Genomic DNA, 26819 nt, shown 5'->3' with positions numbered 1-26819 from the left:
ATTATGAACTTTTGTAGTGCAGATTTTATCTTTGAAAGAAAATATTGATATTTATTCCTTCAACGTTGGTTAGACCCTTCTGACATTGTTTCAACTGTTTTAATGAAAAAGATTTGGGTTTTTTCTTTTTAATGCCGTACTGTAAAAAGGTACCCAATGAATGAATCTGTGATATTTAATGCTTCAGTGCATATTTGTATCCTGGAAGGGTACTAAATTTGGGGAAAGAAACATGACACAAGTGAAAAACTTTCAGAGCGGAGATGATTTAAGAAGTAGTCACTAAATTTATTTTTCTTAAATAAGAGATTTTCAGTAGTGCTATTTAAGGCAAATAATCTCTTCCAATCCCCAGGTCGTGCCTCTGGTGGCTGTGATTTGTATAAATTAGGATTTTTTTTTTTATATGTAGTTCAAAAAGCTTGAAATAGGCTGCAACTACCTGCAGCAATAGTGTGCTACTGTCTATCAAAGTTACAATTGTATTTATTTTTAATAGGAGAAAACCTTGAGTGTGAGCTTTACAGGTATCTTACTGTGCAGTCCTGCTCAGATATTTCTGGAGCAAGACTAAGGGAACCAAACCTGGTGGGGATCTCTTCCACACTGCTAAGCAGTGCTTTGTTACAGATGGAAATAGACAGTTTTCTCAAGGGAGCCCAAGCATGAACTGAAATATATGTGTTGTGAAGGATTGGGTTGGGGACCGAGGCACAAAGCTATTTGACAGTGCAGTCGTTCTCTAACTGAATTAGGGAAGCTTGTTCTTTGTATCCATCTCTGTTCGGTTGGCCAAATGGCTCAGACCCATTTTAGACTGGAGGATGCTACTCATCTTTTTAAAAGCTCTTAAGATTTAGTCTTGATTACATAATATTTGGGTGTAAAAGATGTCGTATTGGAAAATATTAGTCCTCTAGGACAGCCAACGTTTCTAACCTCTGGATGTATCACACAACATTCATTGTCTCTTTCAGGAGCTTGAGCTCCCGATGCTGAAAGTGGCAGCGACGGAGATGGTGTCTGGAGTGTCTGGGGAATCTGAGCAGAAACTGAGAGAATTGTTTGAGCAGGCTGTGGTGAGGCACCCATTGGAAATAACACTGTGAATTGTTTGTCCTTTTCTTTGTAAAGATTCATACTTTGTTGCTGTGTTTTGAATTTGAGTGAATATCAGTGAGTGAATCTTTATACTGCTGCACACAAGTCATAGTGTCTACCCTTCTGTGGCCAGAATTCCATTGTACTAAGTGTCATGCTGTCATAGAGCACAAAGATTACTATTTGTCAAGATTCTGAAATCTTGACAAAAGATAGTTCATCATATCAATGTAAAGGGAGCAACATAAATTATTCACCTATTTGGAGCTGCTTGGCTTGATTTATAAAAATAAAAAAGATGTAAGAGCAGTTTACTGTGCTTTTTCGTTACAAGGGGGGGTTTTTTGCTGTTTTTTGTATAGCATGGAATTTGAGTGAATGCGAGGGACTTAAGACTTTAGGGTTTTAGGTACAAAGTAAGAAATTTTGGACAAATATCGTAAGAGCAGGAGTCAAGTTACACTTGAAGTCTTGCTTTGGTGCAACTTTCAGACTTAGTAAGAAGGAAAGAGAACTAAACAGGTTGAGATATAATTTTAATTTAAACAAATGCAGATTTTCCTTTTTTAGTATGTGCCTAATGTTTTATTTCATGATGACAGTTTTCTGTTCCTGACCTCTCAGAACGTTCTGGTTTTCCAACTTTATTCTGTTGTTCTACTCTCCCCCACAACTGTATATAGGTGTTTAGAGTATGTTCCTGTATAAAAGGATGCTAAACGGGGCAAAAGGATTGATTGTGAAGCTCTTAGATTATTATGTTTCCGGTTCATACTACATTTTAATTTTTAGAAAGCCCTGTTAAGATGTTATTTAGAATAAAATTAAATAAATGATTGCACAGAGTTTTCAGAAATTACATGTCTTTTGTATGTATAGTGATTGAGGGGAGGTTGCTATAAAAATTATTTTTGAAAAAATGTATTGCATAAAATCTGTTTAAAAATAAAGTCTATTGCCTTTCTTATAGTCCCTCACATTCACTTAAGTGGCTTTTCAACTTAGCTTTTGTGCCAAATTTTTGTGCAGGGGATAAAAAAAGAAATAGTTCCACTGTACCTTATGCCACGTACTGTGGAATCTTTATAGCTCAGTTGCATATTTTTTTTTTTTCCTCTATCAGGTAGAGGAAAAGTGAATGACAACTAGATGGCGCAGTTGCTACCTGATAACACAGAATGTGTGGGTTTTAAAATACTTTTTTTTTATATGGGACTTCTTCTGAAGACAATTCTAGTGTTTTCCTTATGTATTCATTTGCACTACTAGTGCTTTTTGAGGGTATTAATCTTATGTCAGTTAAACACTATTCTGTTACTTACACTAATTATTATTCTATATTTGTGTTGGCTTTTTATGAACATGAAGTACATGGAATTTTAGAACACTTGTTGGAGTTGCTCATTTTTACTCTTTGAATGTGGTCAGGCTCTGTAATAATCTTGAAGTTGGCAGATCATTTTTCATGACCACCTACTGCGCTTTTTGTTTCATTATGTGTGTAAGTAATACTAGATCTTGAAATTCCACAGCTCTAATGTCACTAACAAAACAAACAAACAAAAAACCCCAGACCTTTCTTGTCTGATTTTCTTTTTTGGACGTAAGCAAGTAAGCAGTGACAATGGAATATTTATGGAAAACATAAAGCAACATAGAGGTACACTTAAATTTTAAACAATAGATAGAGACATTTTGAATCTCATGCCTTAATTGTTTCATAGCCTCAGCTCAGCACAGTTTCATAGTCTGGCAGCTCTCCAGTTAGTAAGAACAACAGAATTGTTCCAGGACAGGTTGGTTGTGCAGCAGACTTACAGTAATAATTACAGAACAGAAAATCTGAAAAACTTCTTTCTCTCTTGTAATACACTATGTCAGTGTAATTTTGTAATTATTAATATTTCTTGTTCCTAGTCCAGTGCACCATGTGTCCTCTTCATTGATGAGATTGATGCAATCACCCCAAAAAGAGAAGTTGCATCGAAGGACATGGAGCGGAGAATTGTTGCTCAGTTCCTAACTTGTATGGATGGTCAGTTTCAGGAACATCTGTACTAAGCTAAACTTTCTAATTATCAGGCTCACTGTCTGCTTTCCTTCAGTAGTGACTCGTGGTTACTTTAGTGGAGATAGTGGTGGTAATTTTTCGTATTTTGGCACGGTTTACCTGGGTGGTGGTGGGAAGACTCTAATAAATTTGAGGGGATGTTACTACATTATTTTCAGTGGTCTGTACAGCATTATATAAGCCTGTCTGTTGTATAAACAGATGTAATGGGGAAAATGTCAAACGTCATTTGAAATGCTTATTTTTGCTTGATTGTGCAAAATGCAAATTCTAGTTAGTAGAAATAAGGATGAACAGCAGTCTAGTATGACTGTTGGTTAGTTTCTCTCTGCTGTTCTGAGGATTATTGTGTGCTGCAGAAACAGTCACACAGATATCAGAACAAAGTTGAGATGGTGAGTAGGAGTACTAACTTCCTTCCTTCCTTTAGACTTGAATAACGTGGCTGCCGCTACCCAGGTCCTTGTTATCGGAGCAACAAACAGACCTGACTCACTGGACCCTGCGCTGAGGCGAGCTGGGAGATTTGATCGAGAAATTTGTTTAGGGATCCCAGATGAAGCAGCAAGAGAAAAGTATGTGTTATAAAGTTTAAGCTTCTTTTTGATTAATTAATAAATAAGGAAATAATGTGTAAGTTACATACAAATTAAGGAAAAGTACTTTATTGTGTTTAGTCCTATTTGTACCTGTACACACCTATGGGTCAGCACACACTGAGAAGTGCAGAAGACATTAAGTGTGCATCTAGTCTTTGTCTTGGTAGCTGTGTCTACATTTGGGGTGGTTTCCTTTCTTGTGTGCAGATCTGCTTTTAGCATTATGTTAATGGATTTTCAAATGCCTTAACAGTATAGATGGCGGAATTAAATACATCTTTTCTGTTGTTCAGGAAGTTAACATTCTGTCTTTAGTGCTCCCTATGTAACTATTAAATTAGGAACATAAATTAAGTATAGCCTGTTTGTTAGTCCTCTCAAGCTCATACCTTAAGCAACAGGCCTAGATTCTTCCATTCCATTCCTCGTGGAAATACACCAGTCCAGGCACTAAGCTGAGGTCATCCTGTTTTGTGTAATTGGCCCTTTTTACTCCAAAGATCCGTGACCATCAGACTAGATTAAAAAAAAAAAAAATTTTTTTGCTTTTCTAATTAAAAAGGAACTGCTACTCATTTCCACAACAGCAGAAAACACAGGAAGGGAAATGTGAAAACAGCTGTGGCTTATCTTGTTACGGGAAGGAAAGAAAGGTTAAAGGATAAGTTCCTTCTAGCTCAACTAATCTTATTTCTAGGTTGAAAAAGCAAACTGTTCTGCCTGCAGCATTGCTCACTCTGTGTTGTCAGCACTACTGGCCATTATACCACCCTCCCCCCCCCCCTTCCTTCCCCCCCTCCCCTTCTGGCCATGCTTCCACTGTTTTTTTTTTCTTCCCCCTCCAGATCTGCAGCCCTGTAGTAATTATGTTCCTCTTGGTTGTGGGAAAACATGCAAGTGGTTAGAGGTAGAACTAAAGAGTTGACTGATGAGAGTTCTGATTCTATGATATTCTTAGGTTCATGTTAAAAATATAATATTCCCAGAAAGAGCACTGTTTCAAAGGATAGGAGTGGTGAATGGGAAAGCCGTCATAGTGTGTACAGATTATTCACAAGTTAGAGTGTAGTCACATTCGTTCATGTTATTGTTTTGTACAGTTGTTTGTATTTGTGTTCCTGGAGGTGTAGGCTTACAGGAACTGTTCATTTTATGTTCTTTTTTAAATTATGCCTGGCTTTTCTGTTTTGTTTTGGGGTTGCTTTTGTTGGGGGGGTGTTCCTTTCTTAAAATAAAAGTCATATAGAAACAGAAGTCCTTACAGTGTGCTGATTTACCACATGAGAAATCAGTCTTGCTGAAGGCATGATTTGAACTGCTTAGCTGTGGTTCTACAGCCTTAGCAGGGTGGAGTAGGATGAGGAGGTGTACTTGGAGATCTTGCTTTACTTGCAGTGCTTTCTTGTGCATGTATGAAGCACATGAAGGAAAATAATATATGTAGGACACCAGTTCAGAATGAGCCATTTACAGTTCTTAACTTTTTACACTTTGAGTCACTTGATTAGCTACAGCTGTTGTCAGACAGGTTGAAAAATTCTTGAGAACCAAGCTAATATCACTAATAAAGTTTTAAATGAGAGATGATGGAACTTGTTAGTGGGGGAGGGATTTCAGTTTTGAATAGTTTAATAACTCGTTCTTTTCATAACTTTTCTGTAGTTACATTACTTGATCTGAAAATAATTTAAACTAGTTTCCATTGGAACTAGAAAGTATGTTAATGATCTTCACTTCTTTGGTTTGTGCTGCCTATTTAAAATATTTTCCCAATGAAGTGATGTTTTGCTGTTTTGAACAAGTTGATTTGATCCCTCTGAGCAAAGGGATCAAATACCACAGTATTTGTGCGGTGACACTGGCTTTTGTCTTTCTTTGAATATTCATGTAGTTTTCAGTTGTCCTTGGCTCAGAATAACAGCAGGAAGTCTTGGTGGACCTTGAAGGAGGTTTTTAAAGCTTCAGCCTTGATACAGAGTGAAAAAACTCCCATTTAAAAAAAAAAAGTGTGAAGCATAACACTTCACTGCAGTTACATAGAGCTGTTTTGTATTAGTGATGCAACCACATAGGTAGGTGTAACTAGGTTTTGAATGAGGATGAGGTAACACACAAGGTGTACACAGAAGCTGTGTATTGCCTATTGGAAATTTTACTGGGGATGCAGGAAATATCTGCAGTTATATTCCACCAACAATGGTAAGGGAAAGATACTGAAGATTAAAAGACAGCTCCTCACACAGTCTGATTTTATTTGCTCCTTGCAGAATAGTTTGTTGTGGATGTTCTTCAATAAATACATAAAAGTGGGATGGAACGGACAGTGCAGACTAAGGTTAGGAATACAAGGTTAAATATCTCAGTGGATAACTTGTGTGCGTCTCTGTGGTACACTCTGAGATCTACTCTGTCAATTGTGAAATGTAAACTAAGGTTTAAAGAATCTATAATACGCAGGTTCACCAAAACTAGCTTTTACCCACTGATTGATATTGCTTGGTTGATGCTGTTGGTTTTCGTTTAAGAACTGAAAGGAAATATATAGCATAGTTTTGTGGGTTTCAGTGTTGATTACTTCCTAGTTGAGTGAAAACTGTTCCCACTATACTACTTCAGTTCATGTGGACTGAAAGAGACCTTAAATCAATGCTGTTTGTTTTCATATGAAAATAAAAAAAGCCACAGCTTCATCTTTATTTCGTTGTTCTTTTTCTCCCTACTTGATTAGAATTCTTCGGACTTTGTGTCGAAAACTTAAGCTCCCGGAGTCCTTTGAATTTCGTCACTTAGCACGGCTGACTCCGGGTTATGTAGGTGCTGACCTGATGGCACTTTGTCGTGAGGCAGCTGTGTGCACAGTGAACAGGGTCCTGATAAAATCTGAGAAGCAGAAAAGGAAACACGTACACGCTGGAGGAAACACAGCTGAAGAAAGCATGGGAATAGAAACAGACATCCTGGTGGAAGAGGATACCAAACAGCTAGAACTTCCTCCTAAGGTATTTGCTCCTTAAAGCATGTGCCTCTAATATCTTAAGAATTGAGCCATTTTATAGTTGTGAAAGTCATCGCTCATAAATCCTTGAACATCTGTGGCCAATATAGTATTAAGTTTAGATTTAGAAATATTAGCTCCTAAGCCAGAAGCTTAACTCCTAATGACCCATATAATGGGTCTGAATAAGTGGCTCCCAAACCCCCCCCCTTCTAAAAATCATGTTAATGTTTTATACAAGGCATGTTTTTTTCCTTGAGTTTTCAGTCGTTGTTGTTTGTGTTTGTGTTTTGTTTTTTCTGGCAGACCAGAGGTTACAATAGTGGCTATATCTCTCTTCAAAAGTGTGTTGACTGTAAGAGAATTGTAAGAATACCAGACTTGCACTGAGTTTTTACCAAGCTGTTTGCTGTGCCCTCAGTGAAATATCTATTATGATGATCTATTATTAACTGGTATACTTACAGTTAGCCAAAGTCTAGAAGTATTTATGTAGTCTACATTTTCCCGCCAGCAATGTGATTACTTGAGGTAAATCACATGTGGTGTCTGGTACCTATAGCAAGTTTGAGGAAGAGGTATCTATCCAGTAGAAAAGTTGGGTTAGCAATGTGACTTGAGCTGCAGAGAAAGTATCTGTTAATGTGCAGTACAGCTGGGATTCTGTTGCAGAAAATAGTATTTCTAGTGCCAGAATTATTCTGTGGCCCAAGTAACATGCTGCAGTCAGTGAACCAGAACATCATATATAGAAATTGTTGGCCCTACTTCTCAAAATTTGGAGTGTGTATGTGCCTTCATTATGTGTGGGCTTCCTAAAGATTTGTCTGGAAAAGTAAAACAAAGTGGGTTTAAATCCACATTGACAGTCCTTCTAAAACCAGAATCCGTGTACAAAGAAAACTGTTATTGTAATTAACAAAAAACAGTGTAAAAAAGCTGTAGTAAGCCTTTGTATTAGAATAACATAATCATACTGCGTACCTCCCAGTGTTTCCTGGGGCCTTGTGTAGCCAAAAGAAAGCGGGGAGGGGCAGGTAGTTGCAGCTTTTATCAACATCACCATGATCAAAGGGGTTGTTGAGGATGAGGAAGTCTAATCCTAACAGAGCCATATTTTGATAGCTGGCAGGAGGTTGACATAGTCTAATACAGGGTATTGTCATTAAAACAGTTATATTATGTTTATAATGGAAAAATAAGCATACAAAAGCTTTAAAAATCATTCACACAATTCAAGTAAACAAACCCAGTGGTCTTGGCTATTTCAGAGTTTCTCTTAATGGTTCTGTTAAAAAGAGGAGGCAGGGCTTAAGAGGAGTATTAGGCACTATAAACACTTCTGTTTCTTTGTGGTCAGTTGTAGAGCTATCTTAGTTGCAAGAAATAGGAAGCGATACTTTTCCCATATACTGCTGTAGGAAAAATGGGGAAACTTAACAGAGTTTTTACAATATTTCTTTTTTTTCCCCCCTCCCTCCATCTTATAATGAAAATCCCGGTATAGTTTTACTTGTGGTGCAGTATCAGTTTGCTTTGATGCTGCCTTTCCATATTAGAACTGGGATGTATTTATGTTGTGAAGGTATAAAGTTCTTTGATCAAGTATTTGCTCAGATAGTTTCCCCAATAAGGAACTGATTGGGGAAATTGGAACGTACCTGCCTGGGGCGCTGTGGTCTGCAAGATGGGACAGTGTTGAAAAGCATTACCCTGTATCTCTATTCTGTTTTCCCAAACTTTATCAGGGCCTGGTTACAAAACCAGGTCTAATCAGCCTGAGGAAATGAGTTGATGACTTGAAATCAGGTTACGTTAAATAAAAGTGTATAATCTAAAAGTGTGTGTTAAGAGTTTTAAAGGTTTATATGTAACTGAATATTCTGCAAATTGCTGAAATTGTGCTGTTCAGCAGAGCTGTTCACTTTCTCTTGAGAGCAATTTCTTACTAAAACCAGAATTAATACGTATAATTAATACATATTTTGGAAATTTCAGCATGGAAAGAACTTTCTCCTAATCAGTGTGGGAGAAGCAGTAGGAAAATTTGAAGACAAAATACACGTGCTAGCTCTGTTTCTGTAGTATCTAAATCAAGATTGTAGTCTGTCAGTTCAGTGCTTTCACAAGCATTAAATGTATGTAGTGCTTTCCTGGAATATTTTTATCATTAATGTCAATTTTTAATGTTATTTTACATATTTTATGTGTATTGTACATAATAATTTGTTTTATAGTAATTAATATTACAGTTGAAGAAAGTATTGCTTTGAAAAAGCCCTTAAAAATGGTTCTTAAAATCTAATCCAGTGCATAATCTTTCCCTCTCCCTTTCCATGTACCCTAAGGATGAATTGCAGAGACTTCTGGATTTGCTGAAGAAGCAAGACCCCTTGCCTGAGGAGCAGCTGCAGAAGCTGTGCATTGAGATGAACGATTTTATTGTTGCACTGTCATCAGTGCAACCCTCTGCCAAGAGAGAAGGCTTTGTCACAATTCCTGATGTGACATGGGCAGATATCGGAGCCCTGGAAGATGTTCGGGAGGAGCTGACTATGGCAATATTGGTATGTCTCAACCTTCCTTTCAAAGACTTTTTTGTGCTTCCCCTATGCAGGAAATAAAACTATGCTTCTTTTGTTTTTTTAATATTTATTGAAGGTATAATGTGCTGCCCATGAGTTCTAACGTGCTACAAAGTAGAAATTTTGCAACATCTTCATTTAAAATAGTGATACTTCTGTAATTTGCTTTCAAATTTGTTACAAGTCTGGTGCATGTATTCAACATTTCACTTATTGTATTCATGTCTTCAGTGTTCAGTATGTTCATTATTGCTGAATCTTAAGTATTCTAAAAGCTTTGTACCAATGACCTTAGTTACACAACTGCCACACAAAGAATTGGAGACTACTTAGCTGGAAGGTTAGCAGTCTTGCTGCCAGTCAGAGGGATACTTAACACTAGCACCTTAAGATGAGAACTAGGTAAATAAAATCTTTGCCTCTGAATAATGATTCTCCAGTTTTGGGGTACTTAGCAGTGCAAGATAATAAGATGCTGATCCACTGTTTATTCTTTTAGCCTATAAAGAATTGGAATAAAGAACTTGCTTATGAATGATTTTTCATCCAACTGTAACTGAAATGAAAAGTTTCATGTTAGCTTTTTGTCACAGATAATTATGATAATTTATTTTATAGGCACCTGTGCGAAACCCAGAGCAGTTTAAAGCTCTGGGCCTGACTACTCCAGCTGGTGTGCTGCTTGCAGGGCCTCCTGGGTGTGGCAAAACACTGTTAGCTAAGGTAACACGTTTTCTAAACATGTTTAGAAATACTGGAGAATCTTCTTGAAGTGGATGTTTTTGTAGGAATGACTGAGTCTGGGTGGTACTGCCAGAAGTTGGGCTTCTGCACCACTTCTCATCAGAAAATTAAATTTGGGCCTCTGTGCTAAAGTTATTTGATTTTCTTGTCATGAAGTTACGATTTGGCTTGAATTGAGAGGGAATTACTGCAAAACTTGAAAGAATGAAGTTGGTTATGAAGAAAACAGCAAAGATGGGAAGAAACTCTATTAGATAACCACTTCTATGGAATATTTCACTGTAACTAAATTATATATTTGGAAGTAATCTATCCTCTATTATATTTATGTATTTTTGTTATATTTACCTTACTGAAAATACTTTTGTTTTTCTTCTCCTCGAGCATTTCAGTTCTTATGGCCTCCCCATGTAAATGCAGATAATCATGCAAGTTTCCAGACTGTCACTCATCTTTTGTCTTCAAATGCTCTTATGTAGTTGAATATCTCTTCTTAACTCCCGCTAATTATTGAGAATTCTTCAGCTAATATGCGGGAAGGGGGTGGGGTGTGAATCTGGAACACTGCCTTATTAAAGAGAGAGAACACCTTGCTAAATTCCCCCTCCCACTCTTAATTGCGTGTAATTATACTTTGTACTGTTTTCTGTATTTTACAAACTGTTGATAACTATGCTCCTTCCCTTAAGTTTGTTTATTGCTCCATGGACAGAACCAAAGAAAACATGAAAAATGTGTGGCTTATATACGTCTGTCTTTCCCTTTTTGATAGGCCGTGGCAAATGAGTCCGGACTGAACTTCATATCTGTGAAAGGTCCTGAACTGCTAAATATGGTATGCACTAATCATTGTGCTTTTGTTATTTATGGAATTCTTGTCCAAAGCATGGGGCAAGCAAAATTCCTGATAATTACACAACTGATACTGGTGCAACTGAAGTTGCCTCATTTAACCTCTGCTTAAAGTTTTAGCAGTGAGGTGGTTCATGTGAAAACAAAAAAGAACTTTCTGGCTAGTTTAAGTATATGTCTTGGTTTAAATTACCTGCCAGATGGAGCCTTCTTGACTGAAGTAGGATTTCTAAATGACCAACTAGATGCATCATTGCTTTTTTGTAGATCAGGAAAAAGAACAAAAATTCAGATCTACAGTGAGAACAATTGCTGATCAGTAACTGCAAATCAGAAGCTTCTACTAAGCAGAATAAAACTTTCAACTTTCAAGTTCAGAAATGTGTTTTGCTAGTCATTTTAGCTTCTTAATGGAAGTTTGAAACCTTGGAAAGCAATGTGGGTTTTTTTAAGTTGATCAAAGTGATTTTTTTTTTTTTAAAGATTTTAAATGTTAACAGATAGAAGTTCTGTAGTCTGAGTTTTTGAAGCACTGGACTTCGAAGTGTTGTGATTATAACTTTAGTTGTGATATAACTGTGATATAACTTTTAGAGTTAGGAGAATGTGTTGAACTGAGCAAGGTGGCTGCAGCCCACATCTCAGAAGACCACGGCAGTAACCTGTTTATCAATAACGTGGAAGCTAAAACCAAAATACTGGATTTGATTATTCTTTTTCCAAACTTTTTTTTATGGGTACTTCAAGTACTGATACAGCCAGGAAGTATAATACAAGTTAATGAGGAGTCCTACTTCCTTGTGGAATAAAGAGAAAATGTCTGGCTGTGATTCAGAGATTGTGTTAAGACATAAATTGTATCAAAACACGTTTGGAAAAAATGAAGTGTTTGCATTTACAACTTGGCAGCCCCGGCCCCTGCAATTTGCCATTCAAAGTGAAATTCTGGCTTACTTTTCACTTCCCTACTGCCACCCCCCCATATTCAGGCAACTACTATATGAACTTCAGATGTTCATTGTGTTCGCATTGCTCACTGGGTTTGTTTATGAACAGCTGAAGAACAACAAGGTCCTTAATGAAGATTGTATTTGTTAATTCTCATCAGCAGGATGATGGCAAGTTAGATTTATTCCCCAGAAAGTAGGAATTCTATTAAACTCTGAATGTACTGCAAACCGTCAAATGTGAGCTAGTGACAACTAGTTCCTATGTAAATCTTCATCACTAAGGAAATAGAGATAACGACTGCTATCAGAAGTAAACTGAGGTTTTAAGTAAGTAAGCAGGTTGCACTTCCCCCTTGCAAAGCACCTCAAATAGTGTTTAAAACTGATTTTTTTTTTTTTTTTCCCCCAAGTAAAATCTTCATGTCTTACATTGTTTTGCTGTGATTTGTCATTTGTTTTAGTATGTTGGTGAAAGTGAACGTGCTGTACGTCAGGTATTCCAGCGTGCCAGGAATTCAGCCCCTTGTGTTATATTTTTCGATGAAGTTGATGCTTTGTGCCCTCGGAGATCTGACCGTGAAGTGAGTCCCTCTTAAAATATCTCCATAAATAAATTATCTCAGTTGCAGCTTTTGTGGCATTGTGCTAGCAACAGAAGTACCTGGAAAGGTGCTATATTCAGTATCTCCCAAGAAAAACAACCCGATAGGCTTTCTCACTTTTGAGGAAAAATATGTTGGTCAAATTTTATAAAGCTTAATGCTTTTTTTTTTTAGTATCTATGTATATATGGAAAATAAAATCCAGAGAATATGTGTATATCCACCAACTTGGCTGTGTAGAGCCGTAGGAAAAGATGGAGTGCAGTTTAATATCGTGTTTAATTTATGGCCAAATCATGATACCTGCATGCAACTATAATGCTCACATGAAGTATGTATTGATTTGAACAGTGTGAACTGGGTCATGGAAATATTTGAGGCGGGAGCGTAAGTGGAATGCATTAGACTTCAGAGCTGTTCCACCCATGAAGTTTTCTCTGTCTTGATTTTTTTTGTTTTGGAATAAGAACTACCTACACCTAGAATTGACTTCTGCTTTTGGGGGGGTTATTTTCCTAGCACAAACTGTTAGTGTGTTGGAAGGAAAGCTGCTCTGTTTTTTATGCAGAGGAAGTGCATCTGTTTTATGATACTGTACTGGTGCATGTATGTTGATGGCTGAAAGAAAAGATGCTTTCTTTCAACAGACAAGTTGAGCACAGCGCTGTTCAGATATTGCCATCAGTGACTTTCACAGAAAGACTGTAGTTCCAGTCTGTAAGAGAGAGGAAGTTTCATCAACTGTTTTTGAATTGTACCTTGTCTTCTGAATTTGCATACTTCACTTCCTATGAAAGATAGCTAAGCTGAAAAGTTCAGACTTGACTTCTTGAATGTCCTGAGGTGGTGGTTCCCACAGAGCTGTAAAAGAAGGTGTCCAGTACTAGGTACCACAGTAGGTGTAGATTGGTAGCCAAGGAGGGGGAGCAAGTGTGCTTTGGCCTCACTATATTTCACTTCTGTGGCGGCAGCAGCAGGCAGCAACTTGGTGCCTAGAAGCCCACTCCTGCTCTTCACAGCCTCCTTTAACCATGTAGAGGTACTGTCTGGGCAGGAGACTGGTGACTGACTCAGGCTGTAATACTGGTGACAATCCTTGGGATTCATAATTGAAACTCAGGTCTCGAAAAGCCAATGGAAACACCAAATACCCCATGTGCATTTTCAGCACATACAAAAATATAAATCCACCTACAGATAATTAGAGTATGTTTAAAATAAAACAGTAACACTTAGAACAACGTTCTTGAAAATCATCAAGCGGTTTTACTGCATAATTGAACCCTTGTTCTCCAGCCCCTGTGCGCGTGCGCTCTCTCCGCCCCCCCCCCCCCCCCCCCCCCCAACTCTAGAACGAAATTCAGATTAAGCTATTGAGTTTGGTTATAGGATGTCAGTACTATGGAGTTAACGTTTAACTATGAGTAGCTCAGCTGCTGAAAGTATTGTTTCAGAGGTTTAAATATTTGGAGAACTCCCTCCCCCAAGCCTGAATATTGAGAAGTTTTAGGTGTTGTTGTTAAGATAGATATTTATACTAATCATTTTCCCATCTATATGTACTACTTTAAGTGAGTCCCCATCTTTAGTGGGAAAGAAAAGGTTTGCCACATGCTAAAATGTGTGGTGGGTGTATAGGTAGCATGAATTTGGGGTGGAAACAAGCTAAGATTATGATAGTAGAAATTCAGAATGCAGCTACATTAAAAGTGTGAAAAAGAAACTTTTTCTTTGAATAGTATTTCAGGGCAGGGAGCTAGTAGATCTCTTGTTTCTTTTATTTTGAAATATTCACATTCCCACTGTTTCCTCAATTTTGTTGACAAATTTCTCCTTTTAAAGTCAGGAGCCAGTGTCCGAGTAGTTAACCAGTTACTCACAGAGATGGATGGTCTGGAGAATCGTCGTCAGGTTTTCATTATGGCTGCCACAAACAGGCCAGGTAAGGACCCAAAAATAATAAACTAGAGAAATCAAGCGTCATTGGTCTCTTCTAATGATATCATGCGTTCTTACATGTTTGAATTCTATAGCTAAACTTGTTCTGTACTTAAAATTACAATGTCTCCTCAAATCCAAACCTTTTCTTATCAATTAGTCTGTTCCACATTCCTGTGACAGTGTGAGATGAAGCAATATCTTTAAAATGTGTCTTAATTAGCACCTGATGCCATTGCTGTAAAATGCTTTGAAAGACCTTTGACTTAATTGGACTTTGGATTATCTCCTTGGAACATAAAAGAACAAAAGAGAACTAAAACATAAATTGTATATTTTTTGCTGCTTGCATTGGTTTTCTATTCAAAGCAACCTTACAGTTTTCTGCTATTTTTAATTCTTTTTCCCTTGACACATCTGTGTCATGTTAAATCATTTTTCCGTTTGCTTATCTCTTACTTCCTGGGCTTCATGTTCCAAACTTGGTTCCCTCAGCCTGAACTTACTGTGCTGTTCCCTCATGTTCTGTCAAGCTTTGATATTGACTACTGTCTGTGCTCCTGTGCTGGCCCTTCAATTTTTGGTAGCCTTTGCGATTCCTGCAGCATCTTCTTATTAAATAAGCTAAACACGGTCATCTACTTTACAAACATCATGTGTTTTACAACCAAATTTCTGCCCTTTTTTTTTTTTTTTTGTATTATGGAGAAGTATTGTGTTTTATACATAGCAAGAAACTTGTATCTTCCTGAATTTGAACTCCATCTAGATGCTGAGAGTTAGAAGTAAAGGAATTTGCTGTCAGTATAGAAAAAAACATAGGCATGAAGATGTTGCACTTCCTGGGTTATGAACATTTTTCTGAATATTGCAACTGAAATTAAATACAAGGTTACTAGTCTATCTTGGTAAAACCATACTGGTGTAGGTACTAGAATCTTGGAAAGAACCTTTGCGCCCAGAGCACATATTTGGCAAATTACTGGTAATGACAAGACACAGTTAGTTGTTTCATACATATATGTGTGTATTAAGTCAGGACAAGATGTAGAATTGTGATGAGAAATGGCTCAACAGGGAAAAATAGTAGCATAGCTACTTTTGTATATAAATTGGAAGATGAGAAAGTTAAAATGTTTGACAGATTGCTTGGGTCCTATAGATTAAGGAAAACTTGGTCTGAAATCACCTAAAATAACCAACTATGAGGTTGTTTTGGTTTTTTCCAATGGTCAAAAAAATTCAAAGATTTTGAGGAAAATTTTCCTGCCTCTTGAATTCTTTGCACCATGACCATTGCATCAAGCCTTCTATATGGTGAAGTATGAGCAGTAGATGCTTAAATCTATATCTGCTTGTAGAAATTCTTTGATTTAAAGTGGTAACTTTTCCTGAGGTGAGCTGGATGATTCTGACCTGTCTAATCCAATATAGAAAAGAGAATAAGGTTATACAATGTAGCGCATCTATATATAGATACTGGATGTACCAAGGGTGTTAGTACTAGTGTCATCATGTTGCCTTAGGAAAGAGATCTCTCACTAAATTAGTTACGCTAGTGCAAGTATTTGTAACAAGCAGCCTTATTTGTTAGTGTTTCTCAAGGGCTTCATCTCTAATTGCTGATGACAGTAAACTCATTATCTCTGGTAGCTTGGGCTGTGAATTCCAACACTTTTGAAGTTGAGGAAACATCCAACTCGACTTCCTGCAGTGCCACCCCAGCTGTACCACAGGTATACGTGGGGCAAATACTTTTAGGGCCAGTGTGTGTACGTGGCACTGGTCTGAGCTAATGACTCCTCTCGTAGAGGCAGCTGAGTGCAAGTAGTTTAGTAGCTTTACAAGGGCCAGTTTAGAGTCAATGTTGCTCAGATGTTAATTTCAAGATATGAATACTTGTGTGTGGTAGGTTTGTCCTAATTCCCGGTTTTGCTGGGTTTAGACTTACACTGATTCAGTACTTGCTCATGGGTCTCATTTTCATGCATATATGAAATAGACATCTGTGCAATTGTTAATCCATCCCTTTATAAGCCTTATACTGGATGCAGTTTTACCATAATGTTGGTATAAAGTACCTCTGTAATGGTTTGGGGATTTATTTATTTTTTTTCAGTTTTAAAAATTCACTGTTGCCTTGTTCAGCTGCAGTGGTAGATGTACTGTTTTACTATACCAGAATAGTTAAAATTACAAAACTTTCCTGAGTAACAAGGGTTGAACTAATATTTGAGGGAAGCTGGGAAATTTGTAAGGCATGAACTCAGTGGTGTATTACTAGCTAATGACACTGATGAAAAAAGTGAATTTGATGTAAAAATGCCAAACATGAAGAAAATGCAAAGGCAGGGATAACAAATATAATAATCAAATTGAAGGGTATAAATGTATCTGCAAATTCTGTAAATGGAAATGAATTGTATCTTGATAAAGGAGTTGTTTTGCCAACAAGATAAAATATTTTTTTCTGAATGGCAAAGCTTGGCACATCCAACTTTTGCTAGAGGAGGCAATTACCTGTGCAGTTTGGGTAGGATGGATCTCTTGCTTCAGAAGGATATCAGCTGTGTGTATGAATAACACTTTGGATAGGTTTAGACTGCAAACTTTTGCTGTGATATCTGCATTTGTCAGTGTGAAGAAATCTATCGTTTCCAATTGATGCAGCTTTTATCAGAACAACTTTTACTGAAGTTGTGGTTAAATTGGGGAAACTGATTTCTCTCTTGTGTAGTTTATTCACTGTTTATGGGGCTTAGGAAGAGGTGCAGTGTTCACCAAATTAAATTTTGCTAGTATGGTCTGGGTACTTAATAGGAACACACTGCAGGTAGAGAGCAGTGAAGTCTATGCTAGTAAAGCACACTTACCACCCGAAGAATGAAATGTCCAAGCAGAGACTTGTAGGAGAACCATAGCTTATACTGGCTAGTATATTTAAATGATTCCCGCAAACAATAAAAGTTGTGGTGCCTGAAAAGGTCTTTTGCTTATAAGTCTGACATTTGTATGAAAGATTTTTCTGTCATAGTTATGTTGAATAGGGATGCTGGGGCGTTGTGTAATATAAATCTAAATAATATGTGTGTCCCAGCTGAACTTCTTGAAATCTTCCACTGGGCCAGTATTGTGAAGTGTGAGATCTCATCTTTTTTTAATCCATGTTAGTATAATTTAATGGGAGACAAAATGGTTTTTCAAGATGCTTCTTTTTTAGAGTGGTTGCGTGCATGGTAGCTTTTATAGTTGGTTGCTGTTACTGTTCATACTGTTAGGGTATGTTGTCAGCATTGTAGTCTCTGTCGTGGTTTAATCTCAGTCGGCAACTGAGCACCATGCAGCCGCTCGCTCACTCCCCCCCAGTGGGATGGGGGAGAGAATCAGAAGGGTAAAAGTGAGAAAAACTCGTGGGTTGAGATAAAGACAGTTTAATAGGTAAAGCAAAAGCCACGCATGCAAGCAAAGCAAAACAAGGAATTCATTCACTACTTCCCATCGGCAGGCAGGTGTTCAGCCATCTCCAGGAAAGCAGGGCTCCATCACGTGTAACGGTTACTTGGGAAGACAAACGCCGTCACTCCAAATGTCCCCCCCTTCCTTCTTCCCCCAGCTTTATATACTGAGCATGACGTCGCATGGTATGGAATATCCCTTTGGGCAGTTTGGGTCAGCTGTCCTGGCTGTGCCCCCTCCCAGCTTCTTGTGCACCTCCAGCCTTCTCAGTTGGTAGAGCATGGGAAGCTGAAAAGTCCTTGACTAGTGTAAACACTACCTAGCACCAACTAAAACATTGGTGTGTTATCAACATTGTTCTCACCCTAAATCCAAACCACAGCACTGTACCAGCTACTAGGAAGGAAATTAACTCTATCCCTGCCGAAACCAGGACAGTATCCACCCCTTATTCTATACCATCTACGTCATGCTCAAGTCCCATATTTTCCAGTGCAACCTCATTAACCACCCACCCCGCTTTCCATCCTTTGATATAACACACAGATATCATTCCCTTAGTCTATGGACCACCCTTGTGGAATGTCTGTAAAATGTCCAGAAATGTCCATGAAATATCCATTGAGTTCATTTAGTCCGTGACTTTGGGCTCCATCTGTGATGGTGGTCACTCAGGACAGGAGAGGTGGTGTGTTGCGTGGAGTTACTGGGTACCAAAGCCAGCTCAGGTCGGGTCACTGCTGCACTTGCACTACTTCTTGTAAGGCTTGTCCTCCACTGGTTCAGGTGGTTCCTGCTATAGTAATTTCTATAACACGCAACTCAAATCATGGGTTACAACAATTTAAAGGTGTTTTCATTACAATCTCCACCCCTGGTCCCTTTGGATCAAACCATAGGGTTTAACATTGCAATGAACTCTTCCCCTTGCCCCTGCTCCAGCTTGGACTTATCCACAGACTGCAGTCCCTTAGGGTAGTACCTGCTCCAAGAGGAGCCTTATCTATGAGCCACAGTCTCTCCAGGGGTATACCTGCTGCGGCATAGACTTATCCACAGACACTTTGAGATGCACCTGTTCCAGCACGGCCTTCTCCATGGGCCACAATGTCTTCAGAGATATACCTGCTCCAGCGTGGCCTTACTCGCAGCCACAGTCCCTTCAGAAGTAAACCTGCTGTAGCACAAACATAACCACGGCCACAGACGCTTTGGGGTGTCCTGCTCCTGCATGGACTCATCCACAGGTCACAGTCCCTTCGACTCGAGTTCACACTGGAGTTCCAGCCTGTGCAGTACAGCAGCACAGAAACAGCAGGGATGCCCTGGCCATCTGCCAGCCCAGGCGTATGGCCATTGCTGTTATCAAAATGTTCCCAGGCACAGCACAGTAAGGTGATAAGCAGCACAGCAGTACAGCAAGCAGCGAAAGCAAAAAGCAGCCACTAACGAGCACTAGACTCTAATATACAGTAAGGCAAGCAAGCCCCATGGCAAGCACAGGAGCCTGCCAATTAATAGCTAAACAGCTATAACAGGTATAAATTCGATCTAGCACATTCCAATCAAACCTGACATTATCTCGAACCCTTCGAGCCCCACATTGGGTGCCAGAAAGGACTGTCGTGGTTTAATCTCAGTCGGCAACTGAGCACCACGCAGCCGCTCGCTCACTCCCCCCCAGTGGGATGGGGGAGAGAATCAGAAGGGTAAAAGTGAGAAAAACTCGTGGGTTGAGATAAAGACAGTTTAATAGGTAAAGCAAAAGCCACGCATGCAAGCAAAGTAAAACAAGGAATTCATTCACTACTTCCCATCGGCAGGCAGGTGTTCAGCCATCTCCAGGAAAGCAGGGCTCCATCACGCGTAACGGTTACTTGGGAAGACAAACGCCATCACTCCAAATGTCCCCCCCTTCCTTCTTCTTCCCCCAGCTTTATATACTGAGCATGATGTCACATGGTATGGAATATCCCTTTGGCCAGTTTGGGTCAGCTGTCCTGGCTGTGCCCCCTCCCAGCTTCTTGTGCACCTCCAGCCTTCTCAGTTGGTAGAGCATGGGAAGCTGAAAAGTCCTTGACTGGTGTAAACACTATCTAGCACCAACTAAAACATTGGTGTGTTATCAACATTGTTCTCACCATAAATCCAAACCACAGCACTGTACCAGCTACTAGGAAGGAAATTAACTCTATCCCTGCCGAAACGAGGACAGTCTCAGAGACCGTTGTGCCAAAAGAAGAGTCTTCTCTCATAAAAATATTATTATGAAGAATAATAGTGGTAACAGTGGCTCAACCAGTTTTGGCATCAAGGCATGTTCCTGGCACAGTTGTTCCAGTGAGGTGTTGGCACCTGTGACAAAGTATTATTGTGAAATAGTGGTGTTTTGTATACCCCATGGCTGAAGACTGCTGAATTATTTTTTTATAATAGCCTTTAAGGACTTGGAACACTCTAATTCCCGTTTTGCCAAAAGGGCAGGCACAATAGATTGGTTCCTTTGTTTATCATATACAATCTGCAAGTGGTAATTCTTATTCTGGCAGTGCTGAAATAAGCCTTTGATCTGTCCTTAAAAGCAGGATATTTGGATGTTTTTTGCACTTACTCGGTGACTTTGAAAGTCCTCTGTAGGTCTTTCTTGACTACTGCTAAATTAGCAGGGATGCAGTATTCCCAACTCAATCTCTTTCCACCTAAATGCAGAACCAATGTCAAACTTTGTCTGAAAAGGATTAAACTTTTAAAGCACTCAGTCTCATTAAAAAGAGAGAGAGGGGGGGGAAAAAGAGGCAGAAAGTCATGTCCTATTAGAAACTTTATGGGTCAGAATAATTATATTCTTTTTCAGTCTACTTCCTTCCCCAAATCCGAGACTAAATACTTACAAAACCATCAAGTGCTACTGTTAACTAAGGTCTGTAATTTCCCACAATTTTCCAGTTACCAGTGTGAGTTTCAGTACTGGATACTGCTGCTTTCTGCTCTTCTCTTACTTCCCCAGGCTTTGAACATTTATAAACTCTTTAGAGAAATGCTGACCAAGGCATCAGCAGCATTTACTATGGGATCTAAGGAACTGTATGTAACCTAAGGAAACAGACAAGAAATCGGTGAAACACTACAAACTGATAGTGATTTAAGCTTGACTTAAATTGTGATGATGCCTTTGCTTTTACTCATGGTCTTTTTCTCTAGCTTTTTAAAATTAATTTTTGCAAAATTCCCCTTCTACTGTTTATCTTAGAGCACAGTCCTAGTTTCAGTGAGTTCTGTTTTTCTTTAGCAAGTTTATGTTAGTTTTCTAGAGCTATTCACCTGAACCACATGTTTTGAAACACAGTAAAAAAAATAATCTTTGGTCTGACAATAGTTACAGTTTTGGTTTGGGTTTTTTGTGCGTTATGTTTACATGTTGCTGAATTAAAGGCAAGATAAGATCTAAGAAAAGCACCTAATACGTGAGGCAAGGAACAACTTCTTTCGTCATAGTTCTAATTCACACAAATTATATTTCTGTGTTTCACCAGCCCTTGAATGTTACGTGTCTTTCGCAGTAACTTTAGTGTAGTGCGTTTGTTGTATAGGAGCAGAGTTGTTAACTGCAGTGTTCATGTGGAGTTTCAGAAAACCCTTTAGGGCTTCTGAGCCTATGTTCCAGAACGTCACGAATATGAGGACCTAGATCTTGTATAACTTCAAATACAATTGTAAAAGCTGTAGTGAGTATAGAAGTTTGATGGACTCAGCACAATAGTCGTTGTTGCTGGTATGCACTGAACTTTCATAAACGTTGTTGACTCTTGTACAGTTGAGATAAGATGTGAATAATCAGCTGGAAATGAGTGTGAGACTAATAGATTTTTATTATAGGACAATAGAATGTCACATTATAGGGATGCATGCAAAGATATTTTCAATAGTATTTAATGAAGAGGATAAAATTTTGTGGTAGTTTGGAGAGCAGTGTAGCAAACTGAATTATTACATAATTCTCTAGAGGCAAGTGCCTGTTTTAACCTTTAAAAACAAAGCAAGGAATGGGTGTACTCTAAATGTCATCTTACGCAATTTTGCCACATTATTTGGAAAATGGTACTACTGTCTTCTAAGGACATAATCAACACCATTAACTACATCAGAAAACCAGGACAGAAAATGATTAACTAGATATTTCTCTTAATAGAAGTATATTCTGTCTGTGAGACAACTCCTTGGAAAAGAAGTGTTGTGTGTTACCACGTTTCTGTGTTTCACTTTCAAACTTGAGAGATAATAATAGGCTTTGAAAGAGGTATCTATGATAACTACCTTAATTTCATTAAAATGTTAAATGTGTCTAAAATTAGTTGGCTCTCTTCTGTTTAGATAAGTTTCAAGGTAATAGATGTGGAGAGAACATTATGATTTATCAGGATGGAATGCTTTGAAATTCCTAAAAGGGGAGCATTATTCAATTCTTTAAAGAGATATGAAGTACATCTAATGAGTGAGTTTGACCCATGAGTAAATACTAACTTCTGTGTTATGTGACTTGAATTTTCAAGAACTCCAGGCCCAGGCCTGAACCAGCGGAGTGAAGTGAATTGACTCATAAGGAGATGGGGAGTGTAGATCTGTTTTAAACTTTGGTATGGTCATCTTGTAAACCACCATTACTGCAGCTTATTGAGTTAGTATGAGTTGTGGTAACCCTTTGAATGTGGGCAGTGTAGTCATTTACATACAAATGGATGAACGCATCTTTAGACCGGATCACTAACTTTGTATTGTTGGACAAATAGCGTGGCAAGTGCCATGTTCTCAGCATGCAAAATGGAAACAGTATTTTCCGTATCAATCTTAATATTTTTAAAGAGCTTTTGAAACTTTAGAACGGGGAAGTTACCAAGTGCATGGTGTTGTAATGCAATCCCTATTGAGAGTATTTGTTTTGATGTTTGTAATTGATCGGTTGAGTGAACTTTGTCATCTCATCTTAATTGTGTGGCAAGACTTCAGTCCACAGAGACACAAAAACAGGAAAGTGCACTTGTGCCAAAAGCAAGATAAGGTTTAACGTAGCACTATGCACAGACATATAAGAAAGATGTTTTTCTCTGGGCCTGCCATGGCAGGGATCCTGTTTAACCCTTGTTTCATCTGGTCTGGATTAAATTAATACATCAATTTCTTCCTTTTTTTCTCACCATTCTTGTTACATTCACAGTAGCTGATTTTTGCCTACGTAGATGCCTGTGGCCATGACTGCTGTATCTTGGGGAAAAAAAAATTGCTTTTATCCAAGAAAGAGATAGCAGAACAATTCTTAATGCATGCATCTCATTCTACTTTTTGTCCTTTAAGCATAGGTGAGAGAGTAACTTGAACAAAACTATGCACATCTTTAAAAAGTGAATCAAGAATACATTGTGGTAGGATCAGGTAGCTGGAGTCTTCAGAGTTAAGCAAACTTTTTTCGTTGCAAAAAAGGGGTAGCTGTGGTTCTATGCTCCTGTTTTGGGGTTTGGGTGGGGTTTTTTTTTTCTGCTTTTTCTTTTTTTTTTCTTCTGAACATCTGTCAGTAAGGATTAACAGCTTAACTTTTCCCAGTTCTTTTACCTTTGCTATACATGAATGCATGTAGTTTGTCTGTTAGCTACATTTTGTCAAGAGGATGTAATGATTGTAAGGATGTTGACAGCTTCATTTGGAGTCCTTGATAATTTCCAGCTTAAGACTTAGGTGTAACTTTCAACTGTTACTTTTGGATAAGGTGCTTGCAATAGCTACCTAACACATCTCTAGAACACATCTCAGACTTTTTCAAAGTCTGTTATACTAAAAGTATCGTTTTCTTTATATCTTCTGTGGGTGCTTTTGTGACTTTGCTGTTCATATTACTGTAGTATGTAGGATATGGATTATTAGAATTCCTTAGTGAAACAGAGCAAGTAATACTATCATCGTTTTCAGTAGATGGGGGGAAATGGGGCATCAGGAAGCATTTAGAAACATCATCCAGGCAGTTCGTGCTGAAATATGGACAAGAATCGAGGTCTTTCCCAGATTATATGCCCCGTTTGTATCTGTTGTAATACCAATGGTCCTTAGTACTTATATCCTGACTTACTGTTTGTGGAAGTTCAGTATCGAAGCCTGTGGTGCTAAAAGGCTGCTAGACATTTCTATTACATTTAAGCTTTGAATGGTTTTCTAGAAGCATTTGTGATGATTTTTTGTTTCTTACTTCTCCACATATAATAAAATTTGGAGTCTGTAGTTCTTCCTGGGACACAAAATCTGTACTTTGCAGCTCTATTTTGTGTTTTCATGGGTTTCCTATTTTACCATTCAGAAAATTAATATGCAGTAGAAATGCAAATGACCAGTAAAATTAAATTTACATATGGGTGCTTATGATTGGCCCCGCGTACTTGTTATTCTTAATTTATCACTGTGCCTTTCAAGCAGATTTGCAACAGATAATACAGGTAGAGTTCCTTCCAATAGAACAAACGGGAAGCATTTTTTTCCCTTGTTATGAATTAATGTGGAATTCCTGACTTGACCATGCTAGGTATGACAGTAAAGATGTTCTAGTACTGTATTGCCAAAGACAGAGTTGTCTTCATTTGTGAAGAGATGAAACTGGTATTTCTGAGCCATCTTTGAGCAGATGTGGCTTAACTGTATGAGGTAATAGAGGCTCCTACTTGACAGAGATGAAACTATTTCAGTCAGCTATTTTAATGGTCAGAGCTTTACATCACGGCACAAATAATTCTTTGAATCTAGGTACAAGTATGCATATATTCCTTCTCACGTGTACACTTTCCTAAGGGTGTATCTCATTTCTGGATAACTTTGTCTTTTTTTTTTTTTCCCTTCTTTTCCCCTCCCTAAGATATAATTGATCCAGCTATCCTGCGTCCTGGTAGACTGGATAAAACACTTTATGTGGGTTTGCCACCACCTGCAGATCGACTTGCTATTTTAAAGACCATCACCAAAGTGAGTATTTGGAAATAAATCCTTATCTTGAAGCTTGGTGGAATGATTTAACACAAATTTTACAGAGAATTGCAGTTTCCTGTCTCATGAAACACATGAGGTCATAAAAATAAACCATCAGCCACATCTGCTGTTAAACCTGCTCCGAGACTGCAAGGGGTTGATAAATCTTGTAAGGCAAACCTGTTAAACATAGAAACTGCTGCCTTTATAGTCACAGTTTGAACAGATTTAATTAAAAGATTCCTATCTGTGTGAGTAATGGGCCTAGAAGTGTTTTGTAAGCTTTTTTGGGGGGGTTCCACACATTCACCAAAATGATTCACTAGCTTCAGCTGTATTTGCTCAACAGTAATTGTGACACTTAATTGCCCTTAGGATTAAAGGAAGCTTGTGATGGTAGAGGTTGTAGGTCAAAGTAAATGTGAAAATGTAAAATACCTGCCTTCATGGGTCCTCCCTGTAGTTAGTGGCACATTCTGCCACTTCAGAGATTTGGATTATAGAATTCTATTTGAGTATTTCTCTAAGTACAGTACAACAGTAATCAAGGTCTTAAAGAAGGAACATACAAAGCATTATGAATTACTCAGATATTTCCTACTTTTTCCAGTAGATCAGCATTGATTTGTTAAGAGCAGGTGTCCTATCAGACTTTTTTTGAGCTGCAAAGGAGACCAAGTCTTCACTATAGAGAAAAGATAGCACTGTATTATGAAAAGTGTGGCAAAAATTATTTAGCAAATTTGTAAAAAAGATAATTCAGACTTGTGTAAGCATGAAGTTGTGGTGTAGGCAATAGTTAATCCTATAGGAGAATTCAGAAAGTGAGGACTCATTCAAGCATGTCCTTTCATGCAAAATAGTTGTTCAAAAGTCAGGCGCTCATTACAAATTCAGGATGTTAGACTTTCCTTCATTTGTTCTATGCATTACTTCATGGAGGAAAAAAATGTAAGTATGCCCCCATTTGCTATTAGCAGTAGATCAGTTTATTGTTTCTAAGTTTTTATAAAAATATGTCAGTTAAAACTTTTTACAATCCTATTCTTGAAGATGGTTGCTTTTTAAAAGACCTAGAGAGGATCTGAGTGTAACATCCATGAATCATTTTTCAAACCTGCTGTAAGGAATTACATTTTTTATTTTACCAATTTATTTTTAAAGATAACTCAGTGTTCTTTAAAAATTGGGCTTATATGATTGTTCTGACTTAATACAAACAACCTTCTTCCGGAAGAAGTGGGTAGTAAGGGTCAGTCACTAGGCTGTCTAAACAAAGCAGAAGGATTCTGGTACAGAGTTTACATCTGCTCTGGTTTTTAACACATGGGTGTTGAGCCTTGCTCACCCTGATTCTTGCTGGAGTATCTTTGGAGATTTGTAACTGTCTCAAGTGCTCTCACTGTAATTAGCGGTGTAGGAAAATAGTGCAGCAAAGCTTGGTGCAAGACTTCATGGGGGTGGAAGGTAGTATTAAACAAAACTGATTTCTCTTACTGTCTCATAGATTTCACTTGCTCACACTCTCACAGCCATATATAGTCTCCAAGATGCACGCATCCAAGTGGTAGGGCCAGGATCACTTGTGTGCAACACCAAGGATAAGGAACTCCGAGTCTTCATCTTTTGGCTTCCTCTTTACTGGTGATGACAAACTGCTTGTTAGAGAGAATGTTTTCTAGATTCCCTTTAAGAATCAAACAGTTCAGAATCGTGCTTACTTCAGCTGCCATAAGTCTTGGGTGAGGTTGCTGAAAAACGTCTTTGCTCCCTCCTTCTGGGAATCTTTGTAGCTACAGTCTGTCCTCCTGTTGGGATAACACTAAGAGGAGTGACACATGTGATGTGGTAACCTTGTCATTATCCTGTTATCAGAGCATATTTGTCTTCTGCTGACAAACCATCTTTGCTGTGGCCTTATCTGATT

The 26819-nt window shown here is 38.2% G+C and overlaps 1 protein-coding gene across 2 annotated transcripts in view; it reads left to right on the top strand.

Annotated features, from left to right (window-relative positions):
- The window catches only part of NVL (nuclear VCP like), a 45043-nt gene that overhangs the window by 7974 nt on the left and 10250 nt on the right, over nt 1-26819 (top strand). For both annotated transcript variants that reach the window (XM_076334643.1, XM_076334642.1), the window contains 10 exons: nt 978-1079; nt 3019-3136; nt 3603-3747; nt 6500-6770; nt 9115-9333; nt 9970-10074; nt 10868-10930; nt 12359-12478; nt 14342-14441; nt 24783-24889. In XM_076334643.1, coding sequence (XP_076190758.1) covers nt 978-1079; nt 3019-3136; nt 3603-3747; nt 6500-6770; nt 9115-9333; nt 9970-10074; nt 10868-10930; nt 12359-12478; nt 14342-14441; nt 24783-24889 — 1350 coding nt within the window. The remainder of the gene's footprint in view (nt 1-977; nt 1080-3018; nt 3137-3602; nt 3748-6499; nt 6771-9114; nt 9334-9969; nt 10075-10867; nt 10931-12358; nt 12479-14341; nt 14442-24782; nt 24890-26819) is intronic.

This window comes from Aptenodytes patagonicus, chromosome 3 (genome assembly GCF_965638725.1).
Source record: "Aptenodytes patagonicus chromosome 3, bAptPat1.pri.cur, whole genome shotgun sequence".
Taxonomy (NCBI): Eukaryota; Metazoa; Chordata; class Aves; order Sphenisciformes; family Spheniscidae; genus Aptenodytes; species Aptenodytes patagonicus.
Note: the sequence above shows the minus strand (reverse complement) of the source record. Positions and strands in the feature narration are given on the sequence as shown.